The sequence below is a fragment of the Eucalyptus grandis genome, chromosome 8 (genome assembly GCF_016545825.1).
Source record: "Eucalyptus grandis isolate ANBG69807.140 chromosome 8, ASM1654582v1, whole genome shotgun sequence".
Taxonomy (NCBI): Eukaryota; Viridiplantae; Streptophyta; class Magnoliopsida; order Myrtales; family Myrtaceae; genus Eucalyptus; species Eucalyptus grandis.
This window is the reverse complement of record NC_052619.1, coordinates 68,615,312-68,633,359: the sequence shown is the minus strand read 5'-3', so window position 1 is coordinate 68,633,359 and position 18,048 is coordinate 68,615,312. Positions and strand designations below refer to the sequence as shown.

Below are 18,048 nucleotides of genomic sequence, written 5' to 3'. Positions count from 1 at the left end.
CCCCCCCCTTCTTTTTGATTGGTTTTTTTTTTTTTTTTTTTTGGGGGGGTGAGGAGGTGGTATATGAGATCCTTTTCTTCTTTTGAATCGAGTGATAATCTTATTTTGGTGTATCACTGGAAACTGATTTGCTCCTCAATGTTATCTTTATCAGGCTGCCGAAGGTTTTTGCAGTAGATACTCTGTTGGCCTGGATTCATTATATACAAAACCTGATGGTAAGAGAAGTTGAATATATTCCAGGTTAATTCTTCTTCTCTACACATAACCTTTTGCTTAGCGCTAGATTTCCACTAATGCAAGTTCTCTTCAAGGCAGTTGGTACTTCATATGAATGTTTCAGAAATTAAAGAAATGGAAAAAGAAAACTTGAACTAGAATATGGGCACTTTATTGTAGAATTTATCTAACATTCCCTATCAACCACTAATTTTGTTTTATTGTCTTCGATGACACTAAGCTGGCTAGCCCGGAGGGAGAGTGATAAGAAGGATGTGAAGTTTACTTTCCCTAATAATTCGTTAATGAGTTTTCTTAGGGCACTAATAAACGATAATTATTGAACTTTAATATCTAAAAAAGCAGTCTTTAGTTTAGTCAATATGTTTTCTCTGAAAGCAGTTATGCTTGCTGCATGATACCTGTCAGGTGTTTGAATGTTCTTACTGCGTCATGTATGGATGGATTTTTCATCAGGATGTGGCCATTAATAAGCTTTAAAATAGGCATTGAAGAGAACATACTTCGATTTGTTTATTAAGTAATATACTTGTTTATGTATGTGTAAATATTGCTTTCATCTTTCTTCAGGGAAAACAGATTATGTGTATGTTCTTGTGAAGGAGCCTGCTCAACTTGCTGTCCAGGTCTTCTTGCTGCTTATTTATTTGTTCAGTCATTCTTTAAAACTGGTAATAATTAGTCTCACTTTTCTGAAGGAATATACTGAGGATAGAGATTGTTTAACGAAATTGAGGATACACATTGCTTTCGCTGCTATATTATGTTCTATTGTCTATTTCAGGATCATGGGCCTGGCTCAGGCCTGAATTCTTTATTTGAAATTATTTTTTTTTTTAAAATAATTAATTCATACCCTGGCCCTCCATGGAAAACCTGGCCGGTCCTGGCACAGCCTGGTGGCCAGCCCTGCTGACAACTATTTTACAAAGTATTTGCCTGTCATGAAAGTGTTTTATACACTATTTAAAAGGAAAGTTGCGAGTGGATGGGCATTCTAACTTCCAATTTCATTTTTTAATTGGTTGGTGATGTGTTAAAACTAGTCAAAATAGAATTTATTCAAGTCTGATAGTTTAGCAAAGCAAATGGCTGCCTGCTTTGTATGCCACAAATTGTTCACTAAAGCATGGAGTACAAACTACAAACTATTGAGTTCTTCTTCACAATAGCATGTTCTAAGAAAGTTGTGATAAAAAATTCGCATGTTCTCACCACCAATTTAAGAAAAGTCACAAGATGGCCAATTTCATAGAATTTTTCTTAGTAGTGCCTGTACTGCACTTGTTGAGGAACGAAACAAGGAAAGATGCCAAATATTTAGGGCGCCAACTCTTTTGTGATGTACAGTCAGTGCTTTGAATGTTGGATCCATCTTTATTAAGTATGCTTACAAGTCTCGTTAATGTAATCTAGGTATCATTTGAGAGAAGTCAACTTTCTGGCATCTTAAACTATTTATTATGGTTTTTAGCAAAGGATAGCATCATATGTCTTTGCAGGAAAAATGTAACATATCCATCTTATGCTCAGGATCACCATATACAGTGATTATTGTATGTGGGTCCTATGTTAGGGCAATGATCTTTTGTCTGGGTAAGTAAAGATTCTGATATTTAATTTCTCTCATATGTTAAGGTTTTGTCTGAAGATTTGCCCAGTACAATTGCTAAAATATCATTTCCAAAGTCAATGCGTTGGAACTCTCAGGTATACGCATCTTATTTTCTCACTCACTTTGTCATCCTCTGCTGAAAATTCAATGCTGTCTTGCACTCTTTCTGTTCTATTTTGATTATTGTGGGAAATAGTTTTCTTGCTTAATGAACCTTATAATGGCAACTACTAAAACATGTTGGTCTTATGGTATGTCTGTAATGCCTTGGATTCTTTTTGTATGCCTTGTGTGCCTTTTGCTGCTCCATATTTCTATGGTTTAATGTTGTTTAACACTGCATTTATTTCTTGAAACCATTTTAATCTTCATTAAGTCACTGCAAATGGAAGTGTCTTGGTGTGGTCAATGTTTAACTAGTTCTACTAGCTTCCTTATAGGATACACTTGCAAAGAGAAACAGAGATTGATGGTTCTAACAAGTGGTAGGGATTGGCCCCAGGCAGATAACACACCTCAAAAAGTGATCGTCATGGTTTAGTCCAATATATCTAATGATAGTATTTCCAAAATGTTTTTAATATCGCTCTACTAAATGTCTTTCTTTGAGATGCTTCCTATATTTTCATGGACAACTGAAACTTGGGCAAACTTCTAGTTATACGTTATTCATGCTTTTAGTATTGGGACAAAAAATAGGTTCATCTTATCAATCATATATGGATGGATCTTAAATAGACTCATCTCCTCAATCATCTAGGGATGGCTCTTTGTCGATTATGATGGTAAGATGCTAAAATTATCAAGAATTTGTTGTGCTTAGAGCATTTATTAAAAAGAGAAGCATGGTGATTAAACTAGGAATATTATCAAGAATTTGATGGCTCTTAAATAGGCTCATTTCCTCAATCATATAGAGCTTTGAGGTGTTTTTTTAAAAACTCTTGAGCTTTTATCGACTGTAGGCTAAACAATAAACCCATCCTCTAAGTGGGTGATCATTAATTTTTCTTCCTCACTGGAGACATAGTATTCTTATCATAAATAGGACTAGAAAATATTATTTCAAAAGGGGCCGTGTCAACAATAGTAAATACATATGGACAATTCCTCAGTATCTTTCTCATTACAGCAAATATTGGCTGTGTGGAGGTAATAAAAATTATGCCTTCTGGAGAGATATACTATTTCACCAATCAAGTCACTGGTATATAATCTACAAAGTGGTGACAAATCTTGTAATGTGTGTATCTTTCAGTATATCAGGTAATTTTTTGTTTATGTTGAATCCATTAACCAAAATGTGTTCTACATAATTTCACATCTTTTATTTTGTAATCAACATATGAAATTTGGAGGAGCTATTTGTTGTCGATTGGGTCGCATTTGCTTTTACATGTTCTAGATTAGATCACATCTCAATGAGTAGCATGCACATTCTTTAATTATAGAAGACAATAAATCTCAGTCTGATATGTCTTAACAATCCAGACATGAAGTGATTTAAGCATTTCACCCTTGGCTTGGCTTTATTTTATGGAATAAATTTCTACCTACATTCTCCTGATGCTCTTCATCATCTACCAAGATAGATGGTCAGGATGTTCATTTCTAGCCTTCGTTATTTAATAATGACATATTTTATTGTCCAGGTGATGTTTAGCAGACCTATCCGGTGGATTTTAGCCCTCCATGGAGATGCAATAGTGCCATTTACATTTGCTGGACTTTTGAGGTTGTTATGAAGTGTTGCTACCTGCATCTTTCTCCTCTCTGTCTTTTCTCAATCATTATTTTCTTTTATTTTTATTTTTTCGGTCAGGGTCCTTTCTAAATAATTGAGTAAGCTTAATTTGATATGTCTTTCTGTCGTGGTCTTAATTTTCTGTGGTTTGCTGAAATTTGTAAAAAGCTGCTTTTGCAAGTTATGAATGTTTTGCCTCTTGCACAAGTGATAAATGCTCAAATGATAGGTAGTAATTGCTGTACGTTGCTCATTGAAAACACTTCTTTGCATTTATCTATGTGCTTTAGCATATTTAAGTGGGTAGTCTTTTGAGTTCTGAAAACCCATCTTATTGAGGACGAGGATGTTAAAATTAAACAATTGCTCCATTTATTTATTTCAGAAACTGATAAGAAGAGGACTTGCTAGTCCAAATTTCTAAGCCGATCAAGCATCATATTTTTCCATTCTTGCGCATTGGATTAGTTCTATGATTAATTGACATTCTCTTAAAAGTAGCTAGTATACTAATGGAATACACTGAATAAGATTCTCTCTCTCTCTCTCTCTCTCTCTCTCTCTCTCTCTCTCAAGATTTCTTGTTTTCCTTTTTGTTTAAAAGTTGTGTAAGCCATAACTCAAAAATATCTTTTTATCCAGACACACAAGTGTATTGCCTTGGTTTCCTTATTTTATGGGATCTGCTCTGACCTATGTGGCAAGTGGCATGTGATAGATTAATTACTTGTATTATGCTTATTTGGACCCCCAGAATGTTAAATAACTTGCTTTTCCTTTCTACTATTCCATTGGAAGTGCATTCAATTGGGTGGAGATAGATATTAGTTTTTGGGGAAATCTCCTTATTCATCAATTGAACTTTAGGCCATGGTACCTGCTTATGCATTGTCCTCACATTGGCCAATGCATGTCCATGTTTGCCCTTTTTTTTTTCAAGTTTATTTGGACATTGAGCACTGACAGAACTTGTATGCATGTCCCATGCTCTTGCAGTGGAAATTTATCTTATGGTCTTCGTAATACTCCATCAGCCACCTTCCCAGTAAGTATCCAAATTTTCTCATGGTTGTAATATTTTCAAGGGCATGGATATACTTTATGTCTTTTGTTACTTTGAAAAGCTCTATGAGAACTCATTTATCGGTACTCTGTCATCTAGCCTTTTCCTCAATCTATTGTGCAACTCCAGTATGCCTTGCCCTTTTAATTCTATTCCTTTCTTGGTTAAATTTTTGCACTTTTCAGTCTCCGGTACTCTCCTTTAAAACTAGTTATTCTGGTTCATTCTTCTGGTGTTCTTTTCTCTCCGTCTAATGCAGCATGGCATAGTCCATTTTATAATATCTAGCATGACATAGCTTTACACAAAGGAAATTAATATTAACGAAATTAATGAAGATAAGAATAAACACAATGCCATATATGGCTGTTAAAAGAACCTAGCTGTATGTGTGTTTGGAGGAGGATGATAGCGATCAAAGAGCATGGCCTTCTTTTGGATGTTGAAGATGAAAGAGTGCAGTTTTGTAGTGGACTGCAATGAATCTTGAAAGGAAATACTATTCAAATATGAATTCTATGAATGTCACAGAGGAAGATGAAGTTGGATATTGCAATAAGCAATATTCGAAAGTATCAGAAATGTGTTTGTTTCTCTTAAAAAAAAACAAACAGAATTATTGACAAAGAAAAGAAAAGGCTATAAAATCAGAATATACAAAACATGTGAAAAAGATAGCATCATTGCATTGGCACGCAAGCTATTTGTGTTAAATAAGAGATCAGTTCTCATATTATTAGGATAACTTCACCAAGTATGTTGGCCAGTATGTGTTTAATGATACAAGGGCTCCAGAACAAATTATGTTATTAGATAATTACTAGTCAACAAGGTCACATGCAAAAAAGATAATTCTAAGCTCATTCCAGGAGATGAGCATTAACATTTTTTTTCTGATTTTACATGAGTGGAAGTAAAATAATGTTGTGATTTCCCTTTGTACTCTTCTTGGTATGAGTTTTCTCTTTGCATTTTTGCTACTACTGTAGGTGGAAAGTGCAGAATCCTATGCAGCTTTAATGGGAAAAGCTGGAATTGAAATTGATATTGAGGTATGATATAATGAAATGATTTGCAGTTCTTCTTCTTCTTTTTTTAAGTTGGTAATCCTTTTTGGAAAAGTATTATTTTGTTGAAAACCTGCCATAGATAGTAAGGTTGATGAATACTGATCTTTCAGATTTTTTTGTATGCAGGCACGGAGAAATCAGATATTCAGGCAATCGGCTGCACTTGCAGAAAGTGCCAAAGGTCAGATTGTTGTCAATGACGGATTACTTAATGAGGTAACAATCCTTAAGTAATACATTTGAATATGGTTGTCGAGTTTGCTGCTAAGTACCAGTTCAACTTGTATCAGGTTGTCAATCTTGTTGAGGCACCTGTTCCGATTCTTGGGGAATTTAATGAATCCTTCTTAGAGCTTCCCAAAGACCTTTTAACAATGGTAAGTCTCATTATCTCGGGAAGTGCAAACAAGTATTTGAGTTGGCTTCATTTTCTAGTTTTTTGGGAATGTTACCTTGCGAAAATGCAAACTAGTGTTTGGATTGGCTTGCAAACTAGTCTTTGACTATGGTCATATATTTGGTTTTCTGCTTTCTCTTTCCCATTCTTTTAGTTTAAGCCATCTAGCAATAGTGAAATAAGAAGCAGCCAGATTAGAGCCAGACTAACACTATATGACTTAATCTAGGATTCAAGCATGGAACTTCGATGACCAGTAGAATGTGCACATTTAACACCTGCAATGATGGAAGTTATTTAATAGAATGGTGCCTGTAAAACCAACTGATATTCCATCATGCCATGGGAAGTTTGTGGTTAAAATGTCTACTGTATACAAGTAACTTACTTTGTAGCTGTTCTTTTCGTGTTTTGTTGAGGTTGTTTATGCTCCAATGTGCAGGTTATGCAGAAGCACCAAAAATATTTTTCCATAGCCGATCACAGTGGGAGGCTGTTGCCATATTTTATTGCTGTGAGAAGTTCTTTGAAATATAGCAATTCATTTCGGTTGTAATATACATTAATATTGTTTATATGATAGTCCGGCCTGGGAATTTCCTTTTAGGTGGCAAATGGGACAATTGACAGGACAGTAGTCAAGAAAGGAAATGAAGCCGTTCTCAGGTTCACATCTATCTCCCTTTGAACACCTGATGATGCTTCTAGAAGAGAATGAATCGATCTAATTTTGAAGGTCTTCAATTCTGTTTGGCATACTATAACTTTGCAAAATGACTAGCATGAAAATACTGCGCTTATGGCAGGTCCTTAATTCTTGTGAAGTACTGTCAAATTTATTCATTTAATCATTCTGATTGCAAGTGAATAAAGTATTTTGCACAAATTTGTTCTTTGAACTTCCAATTAGTAGTTTTGACCAGTTTTTGTCTATTTTGCAGAGCTCGCTACGAAGACGCCAAGTTCTTTTATGAGATGGATACACGTAAAAGATTTTCAGAATTTCAAAGTCAATTAAAAGGGATACTTTTTCATGTGAGTACTTAAACCGTGTGCATGATCTAAGGAAAGAGCAGTCTATATATGTAAGACCTGTGTCACAAAACTGATTAGAGAACCCGCAACAAGTAGAAAGAGAGAAAGAAGGAAGAGAGAAGGAGGAGAAAGAGAACATAAAAGAAAGAAAGAGAGGGCTGTAGTTTTCTGTAATAACAGAAACCCTACACCCATTGTATTTATATTGAATATAAATTGTATATAACAATAATATTCTTATGTAAGTAAAAAAGGAAATAAAACTCTGATAATAAAGGAAACTTCATAAAGTAACTTAACACTCCCCCTCAAGCTGGAGCATATAGGTCACCATGCCCAGCTTGGAACAACCAACAATAAAAGCAGGACAAAATAATGCTTTGGTAAACATATCAGCAAACTGATCTCTAGAGGCAACATAAGAAGTTGCAACCAACTTCTACTTCATAGCATTCGCTTAACTTCTATATGCTTAGTTTGCTCTTGAAAAAGAGGATTCCGAGCAATATAAATAGCTGTTTGATTATCACACATCATATCAATGGGTTGATTAATAGAAAATCCAAGCTCCTGGAGAAGAGATTTCAACCACAACAATTCGGCCACAGTATGTGCCATAGCACGATATTCAGCCTCTTAATTTGTTTCTTCCTATAGATAGTAGAGCCCAATCAGCAATCGTAGTAGTAGCAGTAGCAGCAATAGTAGCAGTGAAGAAAAGAATCTGTTTTCTTATTTCTCATAGAGTGATTACAATGAGTATAAATACATGAACAAGGAACCTAAATTAGGTAAGAAACCTATTTAGATAAAGATCCTAAGTTGCCTCTAATATCTATCAATATCTAATTTACAGCTAACAAAATAAAAAACAAATCACATAATATCACGTAATATAATCACGTAATATAATCAGGGAGAAATTCTAGAAGATTTCCTAATACATTCCAACACTCCCCCTCAAGCTGGCTTGAAGATGTCTTCCATAGACGGCTTGTTCACTAGACGAATGAATTACCTTCTATGTAATCCCTTGGTCAGAATGTCAGCAGCCTGATCATCACTTGAAATATACGGCATACAAATTAGTCCGCTATCAAGTTTTTCCATAGACAGCTTGTTCACTAGACGAATGAATTGCCTTCTATGTAATCCCTTGGTTAGAATGTCAGCAGCCTGATCATCACTTGAAATATACGACATACAAATTAGTCCGCTATCAAGTTTTTCTTTGATGAAGTGTTTATCAACTTCCACATGCTTTGTCCGTTCATGTAACACGGGATTATGAGCAATTGCGATTGCTGCCTTATTGTCGCAATATACTTTCATTGGTATGGAACTTGGAATTTGTAGTTCATCTAAGATACCTTTAATCCACATAACTTCACATACACCATGTGCTACCGATCGAAATTCAGCTTCAGCACTACTTCTTGCCACCACACTCGCTTTTTTGACTCTTCCAAGTGACTAAATTACCACCAACAAACGTGCAGTAAAAAATAAACTTGAAGTAGATCTCCTATCCATATTGCTTCCAGCCCAGGCCGAGGCCGCCGGGCGAGCTCGGCCTCTCGCATCGGCCATGAACACCTCAATTTCCGGCCGCCGAGCCACCGCCTGTGTCCATGTTTTTCAAACATTAGACCCTTACCAGACTTCCCTTCAAGTAGCGTAAAATTCTATATACCGCTTCAAAATGCCTTTGAAGTAGATCTCCTATCCATATTGCTTCCAAATTTCAATGCATCGTGAACACCTCAATTTCCGCTGTGCATGAAACATTAGACCCTTACCAGACTCACCATATACTTAAAATGCAAACCATACTTACAGCATATATCAAGTCGAGTATGAGATAAGTAAATAAGTCGATCAACAAGCCTTTGATACCTTTCTCGGTCTATTACTTCTTCAGCCTTGGCAAGTTCAAGCTTCATATTTGGTTCCACAGGGGTCTCTGCCGCTTTACATCCTAATAGACCTGTCTCTTTGAGCAGATCAAGAACATATTTGCGTTGGTTTATAAAAATGCCTTTTTTGGATCTCGCAAATTCTATTCCAAGAAAATATTTCAAGACACCCAAATCCTTAACTTCAAATTCCTCAGCCAACTTTCCTCGCAAGCTTTCCAACTCAACTTTGTCATCACCAGTTAATATTATATCATCAACATAGATGATTAGAATTGCACGCTTACCTTCCTTTGAGTGTTTATAGAATAGAGTGTGATCTCCTTGACTTTGGTGATAGCCAAAACCTTTTAACCACATTCCCGAATTGTTCAAACTACGCTCTTGGAGATTGTTTAAGTCCATACAACGACTTTTTTAATCTGCAAACTTTGCCTTAAGTTTCTGCAAAACCTGGTGGTAAACTCATAAACACTTCTTCCTCCAAGTCACCATTCAAGAATACATTCTTCACATCTAACTGATGTAAGGGCCAATCAAATGCAGCAGCCAAAGATAGTAAAATTCGAACATAATTTATCTTGGCAATTGGGGCAAAAGTCTCATGATAGTCTACTCCATAAGTCTAAGTGAACCCCTTTGCCACCAACCTTGCTTTATATCGTTCAACACTCCCATCGGGTTTACATTTTACAAGAAATACCCATTTACAAATCAACAATCTTTTTTCTTCCGGTGCATCAACCAACTCCCATGTGCCATTCTTCTTAAGTGCAAGCATTTCATCCTCAACAGCCATCTTCCACTTTGGATCCTTCAAAGCTTCATGGATATTTCTAGGAATAGATATGTGAGACAAATTTGACACAAATGCTCTATGATGATGAGATAACTTTTGGAATGACACATGTTTTGATATAGGATGCTTAGTACATGATCTAACTCCTTTTCTAAGAGCTATAGGCATATCAAGATTAGAAGCATTAGTATCAGAATTTAAGATAGGAATGGAGGGAAAAAGAGTACTACTGGGATCACCTGATGACGAAGGCAAGAGATCATCTCTCGGGGCTGCAGACGGATGAGGCTCCAGGACAAAGTTCTGATCTGCAATATTTTGAAGAGTTTTCCTTCTAGTATAAACCTGAAGCTCAGGCTTGTTGATCACATTGTGATCTTGAACTTTTTCTCTCCCTATCCTTGACACATCAAGATTTGCGAGGTGTTTTCGAAGATTCAAACAAAGGAGTAGGAAGGACAGAGAGTTAATCTCTTCACTAACTTCGCCATTCTCCCCCGAAGAGATTTGTTAGAAAAAAACGGTTGTGACTCGATAAATGTTACATCCATAGTGATATGAGTTTTACCAAAGGTATGTGGATTGTAACACTTGTAACCTCTTTGATTAGGTGCATACCCTATAAACACACTTTTCAGCCCGAGGATCTAATTTAGTAAGAAACCTATTTAGATAAAGATCCTAAGTTGCCTCTAATATCTATCAATATCTAATTTATAGCTAACAGAATAAAAAACAAATCATATAATATCATGTAATATAATCACGTAATATAATAAGGGAGAAATTCTAGAAGATTTCCTAATACATTCCAACAAGCAGCAACAGTAGTAGTAGCAGCAGTAGCAACCGCAGTAGTAGCAACAACGGTAGTAGTAGCAGTAGCAGTAGCAACGGCAGTAGTAGTAGCAACAGTAGTAGCAGCAGCAGCAATAGTAGCAGCAACTACCTAGCAACAGCGATAGTAGTAGCAGCAGCAGTAGTAGTAGCAACGGTAGTAGTGGTAATAGTGGTAACAGCGGTAGTAGTAGCAGCAGCAATAGCAGCAGCAGCAGCAACGGTAGTAGTAGCAGCAGTCGCAATAGCAGCAGCAGCAACAGTAGTAGTAGCAGCAGCAGCCGCAATAGCAGCAATAGGAGCAGCAATGGTAGCAGCAATGGTAGCAGTGGTAGCAGCAGAAGTAGCAGTAGCAGCAGCAGTAGCAGCAACAGCAACGGTAATAGTAGTAGCAGTAATCGCAATAGCATTAGTAGGCGCAGCAATAGTAGTAGGAGCAACGGTAGTAGTAGGGGCAGCAAAAGTAATAGCAGCAGCAGCAGCAATAGCCGCAATAGCAGCAGCAGCAATAGCAAGAGCAGCAATAGGAGCAGTAGTACGAGTCATAGTAGTATCACTCATGACGATAATCTCAATATAAATATATTTACCACAGAAATCTCGATTCAAATAATTATATGCTTAACGGAAACCCAGCAAGACCAGTCAACCATAATCAATAAAGTACTCCGATTCTTGAATCTGCTGATTAGTAAGTGTTGTAATCCATGTTCACAAACCGAACCTGACAAATTTGATGTCTTCCAATCTCATATGTATCAAGACTTGAAGAGAAAACAGATAAAAATTACAGCTTTAGATGACTGTGCACCAACCCTAGGGGACTCTCAAACCAGCAATAGGATCAAGTAATCGTAGTTAGACCCGCACCGATACCATGTCACAAAACCGATTAGAGAACCCGCAACAAGTAGAAAGAGAGAAAGAAGGAAAGAGAAGGAGGAGAAAGAGAACGTAAAAGAAAGAAAGAGAGGGCTGTATTTTTCGTAATAACAAAACCCTACACCTATTGTATTTATATTGAATATAAGTTGTATATAACAATAATATTCTTATGTAAGTAAAAAAGGAAATAAAACTCTGATAATAAAGGAAACTTAATAAAGTAACTTAACAACCTGTTTTATGATATATGGGATCTGGCTTCTCAATCTCACATAGCGACCAGTTGTAGATGACCTACAGCTAGTGGGTATAATTGCACCATCTCGTAGTAATATTTCAATATGCACCCGGGTGTGGTTTTACGACTAAATAGTTCTTCAAGCACTAATTCTCCTTCTTATATGCCAAATATTAGCTTTTAGAAATCATTAGCATGCCATAATGTTGGGTATGCATAAACCGAGGTCTCATTAGAATCAGTTTAGGATCAAGTACTTGAATTGGCATAACTCAGGACTCTCCTCTTCAAATAGTTAAGCGTATTTCTGAAGCTAAATTCATCCTAAAAGGATCTGAGTCTAGTGAATTATAAGTTGAGGGAGTGAACAATTAATCCACTGTTTTTTTTTTTTTTTTCCTTCTTTGATGTGTGTGTGTGTGTGTGTGTGTGTGTGTCTCTCTCTCTCTCTCTCTCTAGTGTGTTTTACAGATCTTAGATGAGATACGGCACTATAGAGGTCTTAAAAGAAATGATGAGGAAAATTGGGCGATAATTGGTATTTCTCAGACATGCAGCAAGAACAGCATGTACATGAAATTTTAAAAGTCAGGGAACTTTATCTCCAGTAATAGTTGTTCTTAGCAAGATCTATGGTCATCAGCTATGATTTTTGGCTCAGCCTCATTTCCTGGTCAAAAACTTCTAGGCACAGAACTACATGTTCTACTTTCTAAATGGATAAGATGAAATCATCATAAGTTCAAAAGAAAACCCTACATGCTTGATCTGAGCTTTGGTTTAGTTATCCTATTTTTCACAAGAAAAGATTGTGTTTTTTCCTTTTTCTACAGTAATTTTTGTGTTAGACTTAACTCTTCAATGCAGTATAGACTACTTTTGGCAAACTGATTTTTTAATGGTTTGACCAGTACCTGGAATTATTCATGAGGTTGTCTTTTTTTTTTGCTGGTATGTATGATTAAATAGGAGAGGCTTGGAACAATGTTGGATAAGATCTCGCGTTTGCAGAGCACAGTAACCAAACTAAGTTTGGCTATGGGTGTTAATGAAGATAAGCTACAAATTGTCCAAGAAGCTGCATCACTTGCTATGTCTGATCTTGCTACCTCAGTTGTCACAGAATTTACTTCCCTTGCTGGAATAATGGGCCGTCATTATGCTCTTCGAGATGGCTATCCTGAGCAGGTTAACTTCATTTACAGTTTCTGCAAGGACTTCTCTTTGCCAGAAGGATTTTTCTTCTTTGTTTCTTTGTTTGAGGTCTGATGGAACCGGTCTTGATTTTTGTTGTGTGTTATCTATTTGTGGTGTTTGCTTATGGTGGCGCAGTTTAGTGCCAGGTATGTTCGCCATGGCAATACGTGTGCTTCATCCTGATGTTTATGGCTTTGGCAGATTGCAGAGGCCTTGTTTGAGATTACACTTCCTAGATTTTCTGGAGATATCCTTCCCCAGACTGATGTGGGGATAGTTTTGTCAATTGCTGACAGGTGAAAAATCTATTGAGTTTATATAAGTAGCCCGCTCAAGAGCACTCATAATTTCACCTGATGATCCATGTCATGGGAGATTATGCCGTCATTTGTTGATAAAGAGCACATAGGTTCATGTCTTTTGTATTTCATTTCCAATTTGCTCATATCCTCAAGAATAATACAGTAGAAGGGTTCCTAGTATAAATTATTACATTGTAGACTGGATGGTTTTGGTATCATCATACTACATTGGTTATGAATTCATCATTTTAACACAAATAGAACAGCTATCTGCATAGTCTGCTGAAAATTGCTTCCTGAACTTAATTGGATAATTTTCCAATGATATCATTGTGCAGACTAGATAGCCTTGTCGGCCTATTTTCAGCTGGCTGTCAGCCTAGCTCAACCAATGATCCTTTCGGGTTGAGGAGAATTTCTTATGGACTTGTGAGTTACCTGTGTCCTTTCTTGCTGCTTCTACAATGGTGATGCACTTAAAAGGTCAATTTATTATTTGAATACGTTGCTGTATTGTTAGGTCCAAGTGCTGGTGGAGAAGGACAAGAATCTCGATCTGAAACATGCATTAGGAATTGCAGCTGATGTCCAACCCATTGAAGTTGAGGAGAGGACATTAATTGATGTAAGATCCTTGACAATAGACTGTGCGTTAAGATTGAATGGCTGTGCATTTTCCCATTACCGTGTTGATATGCTACAACAGCATCCAGTCCCTAAACATGGCAACCTCCAGGCAGGCTGCGTGGCTGACTTCATGTGCCCTGCACCATGAATTTACGTGATCCAAAGTGGATTAAAAAAAATATGGGAAAAGGACACTACAAATGCTATAACTTTCGTACAATGCTCACTTAAGTCAGCAAAATTTTTTGACGGATCATTTAAGTGCCACTCCAGTAAATAAATTACTGATTAAGTGCCAACTCCGATTTGGGATGCCGAAAATCTGAGATGGCATTAGTTTATTATAAATTGGCTACGTGGCCTCATCAGAGAATTTCATTCAGCAAAAAAAGACGTCATTTGTCAGCCCTTGTTTTTTTTCCATAAATTGACAAATTGGGGCTAAATTAGGGCAAAGAAGCAAACCTTAACCCTATCCATTGAAGTTACTTGTAAAATTACAATGTTTATCTGCAAGAGAGTGAGTAAAAGCCCCAACAAAACAAATTTGAGGTCGTTGGAGAATTGGCTGCTTGGGGTTTCTTTCAAGGTGATTCTTGAAGCAAAGCAAGTGAAGAGGCATTATTTAAAGCTTCTCATGATTTTTGATGAATGAGGTCGTTGGGCACGTATCTCATCCATAGGTTATGTCATGGTCTGTAAGATCTCCTCGAGGTTCCGCAAGGATTGTGGACTCAACCAATGTGTCTAGTGGGCTTTGTCTTCATCTTCACTGCAAAGCCTTGTCTTCAATCTTCCTCATGGTCTCATCCTCATTGTAAGGCCTCCTCTTCCTCCTCCAAACTAGAAGAATAGGTCCCATCTTCACCCACGCTTCAGATTTTGTCATCTCGAGCTGTGGCGAATGAGAATTGTAGCATTATGAAGGCATACCACAAGCAAAAATAGAGCTCTCTGTCTCCATCATGAAAACAGAGCTTTGCTCCTTCAGCTCCATAGAGAGTTTTCCCCCATAGAAAGCACTTTGCCAAGTTGGACGAAATATTTGTCATGTTGGACTTCAATTTCTTTTTTAAAAGCCGTGTAGGACTTCTGGCCAGATGTCACCGGAGCACATAAGTGATGGTTTTTTTTTTCTTTCCCGATTTGGCACTTGAGTGATCCGGCAAATAGGTTTGTCACTAAAACGAGCGCCATACAAAAGTTATGGCACTGCTAATATCCTTTTCCCAAAAAATAAAGAAGTCATTTCGAAACATTGCCTATCATAGGAACTAGTAATTCAGTAAAGTGACCTCCTGATTGAGTTCAGTCTTGCATTAATACAATTCATAGTGTTACTTCAAGTATTGATAATTTTATTTTCCTTTAGGTGCATCAATTTGTCACTCGGAGATTGGAGCAATTTTTGGTATGTGTACTCTCTGGATGGGACTTCTTACTTAAATTAATATTTTAGTGAGGTGTTTCAGGTCAATTTCTGATTGTTTTGCGAAATTCAGTCATAATAAGCAGTGGTTTACTTGATTTCATTCTCTATTTGATATCAAAAAGGCGTTGTCCTTTATTCCAGCATTTGGGTATGTACATCTCCCTTGCTGCAACGCCACTCTAAAGATAGAGCTCCATTAGAAAAGTGAATGGAAAAGAATATAAATCTGAGTTATTATAATATTCATATGGATAGATATTGGTGATATCTAAACTAGTCTGAGTAAATGAAAGTAAATGGTTAATCTAATATACCAATAACATGGTATTCTAGTATCGCATTATACCATCCAACTTATGCCTCCAAAAGATACAAGAATGGAAACCATAATCAAAATTTAACCTCATGTTTCAGCTCCCTTTGTTGCTACTACTGATTATTTTTCTGGAACCGGTACTTAGATTGTTTCTCTCATCATTATTATAGTTTTCTGGCAAGAGATACGATGTGCAGCCAGCTTTTGACTTAATACTGGGTATATCATATTTCAGGTTGATAAGGGTATTAGTCCTGAAATAGTTCGGTCTGTCCTTCTGGAACGGGCAAACGTGCCTTGCCTCGCAGCAAAGTCTGCATTCAAAGTAAGTGTCATGTTGCCAGTTTTGGCCAGAAACTTGGACCTCATCTTTAATTCATGCTTCAGTCAGAAGACAACAGCTGTTTAAAAGGTTTTAACTAGCTTTAGAGTTGAAAAGATGTTTCTGATAGATCAACATGAGTCCAGAGAGGATGTAGATATCTGTAGCTGATAAGACAGTGCAGTGCTCTCATTACTGAAGTTGGAAAAAGAGAGGGATGTCCTTTGAGAGAAAGCAATTGGATGATGTTTGCATGCAGAGCCTATATGAAATTATTTATTTTTCCTATTGACCTATGTAAACTCTCTTCAAAGTTATCTTACACTAGTGATATTAAATTCTTAAAAATAGTTTCCTAGTCAATACTTAAGGAGACAAAAATTCATTCATCTGCTTTGCCTCTTTATCCATGGATGCTCATCAACTTCTACTTGTATGTAAACATTTCTCACAGATGGAAGCTCTATCAAAAGGAGAACTTTTCCCAAAGGTTGTTGAGGCGTATTCTCGCCCCACAAGAATAACCCGTGGAAAGGATGTTGGCGCCATGGAGGTAATTCTGACTAGAAGAGGACATTGTATATTCAATTGAAATATCAGAACAATTTTAATGTTTATGTAGCATATGCTAGAAGATAAATATTAAGAAATCTTAGGCATAATGTAAGCTTTAGAATTTTTGGAAATTAACTAGGAAAGAGGTGCTATTAGTCCCATATTGTTGTCAAAGGTGCACTTTCTGTAGATTTTTTCATTCCCCCATAAAAATGATAAATGAGCCTATGAGTTCTTGAAAGTGTATATTGATTGACGTTAGCGAACCAGAACTGGCTTACCCTTCATAATGTCCACATCCCACAATACCAGTGAATGTCCTTATTTATTCCCTTTGTCGCACCACGATCATTGTTATCGTGAGCTAGGTAACTATTCTTCCAACCTTAACTTTTGAAACAGTAAGCGATAGTTCTCTTGTCAAAACAGTGTAAGATGATAGTCAGTTATCTACCCAACTACGAGAGGTCAATCTTATGTTCTCTTTGAAGTCAATTCAGTCGTTTCTGAACTCCTGGATGGTGTTGTATAATAATGCTATTGGAAACACCTTTTTCTGCTATTATCTATTTAGGTGGATGAAGCTGCATTTGGCACAAGTGAAGAGAGGGCTTTGTGGGATTCCTTCTTGTCAGTGAAAAACCAAATAAATCCTGGTATCGATCTACTTATTATAAAGAAGTCTGCTGTTCTTTCTGATCCATTTGTAACTGTTTTGAGCCGTTGTGCCCCATCATCTAATATGTTCTGTAGTCCCACTTTAATTTTGTCTTTAATTACTGCTAATGAAAAAAGTTGAGCTTGATTCCGCTCTGATTTAAGTTTTTTGCCTTCCTGAAGCCATCGAGGTTGATACTTTTGTTGAAGTATCTGCAAAGCTTGTGCAGCCGTTGGAGGACTTCTTCAATAACGTTTTTGTTATGGTGGTATGTTTTTCCTCAATTCATGGTACACTTATGTAATCTGGCTTCAAGGTGATGTAAGAACTTCCGAAATGTTTGTATAGCTTCATTGACCATCTCTTAGGTTGGTTAGCATGTTGCCCTTGGTGTGTGTAGCTGGATGAAAGGTAGATGCTTTATACTCATGAGTTACGAATGAATACGTAAGCACCAAATGACACAAGACCCTCGGATTTGAGACATCAGCATCGACTTTGACCTTCTGACTTTATTGGATGGAGTGTTCTCTAGCTTGACTTGGAGAATCCTCAGGATATTACTTCATAGTGACACTTCGATCGTATGTCTATATATGTGCGCAACTGATTATTTACACTGGTCATGGCTTTTTGCTTTCTTTGTGCAGGAGGATGACAGAATCCGAAACAACAGGCTTAGGCTGCTTAAAGAAATCTCTGACCTTCCAAGAGGCATTGCCGATCTGTCAGCTTTGCCGGGATTTTAAGCTGACATTGAGCCAATTTTGTTTAGTTCTGAGAGGATTTTTTTTTTTTTG

General features: G+C 36.8%; 1 protein-coding gene across 3 annotated transcripts in view; it reads left to right on the top strand.

Annotated features, from left to right (window-relative positions):
- LOC104415787 (glycine--tRNA ligase, chloroplastic/mitochondrial 2) overlaps window positions 1-18,048 on the top strand; it is a 27,498-nt gene extending 9,450 nt beyond the window's left edge. For all 3 annotated transcript variants that reach the window (XM_039300563.1, XM_039300564.1, XM_039300565.1), the window contains 21 exons: window positions 155-218; window positions 811-866; window positions 1,879-1,950; window positions 3,508-3,590; window positions 4,596-4,644; window positions 5,652-5,714; window positions 5,859-5,948; window positions 6,023-6,109; window positions 6,572-6,643; window positions 6,737-6,795; window positions 7,071-7,164; window positions 12,809-13,027; window positions 13,238-13,332; window positions 13,677-13,767; window positions 13,859-13,963; window positions 15,338-15,376; window positions 15,949-16,038; window positions 16,490-16,588; window positions 17,165-17,246; window positions 17,431-17,516; window positions 17,899-18,048. In XM_039300563.1, coding sequence (XP_039156497.1) covers window positions 155-218; window positions 811-866; window positions 1,879-1,950; window positions 3,508-3,590; window positions 4,596-4,644; window positions 5,652-5,714; window positions 5,859-5,948; window positions 6,023-6,109; window positions 6,572-6,643; window positions 6,737-6,795; window positions 7,071-7,164; window positions 12,809-13,027; window positions 13,238-13,332; window positions 13,677-13,767; window positions 13,859-13,963; window positions 15,338-15,376; window positions 15,949-16,038; window positions 16,490-16,588; window positions 17,165-17,246; window positions 17,431-17,516; window positions 17,899-17,997 — 1,794 coding nt within the window. In that variant the 3' untranslated portion in view covers window positions 17,998-18,048. The remainder of the gene's footprint in view (window positions 1-154; window positions 219-810; window positions 867-1,878; window positions 1,951-3,507; window positions 3,591-4,595; window positions 4,645-5,651; window positions 5,715-5,858; window positions 5,949-6,022; window positions 6,110-6,571; window positions 6,644-6,736; window positions 6,796-7,070; window positions 7,165-12,808; window positions 13,028-13,237; window positions 13,333-13,676; window positions 13,768-13,858; window positions 13,964-15,337; window positions 15,377-15,948; window positions 16,039-16,489; window positions 16,589-17,164; window positions 17,247-17,430; window positions 17,517-17,898) is intronic.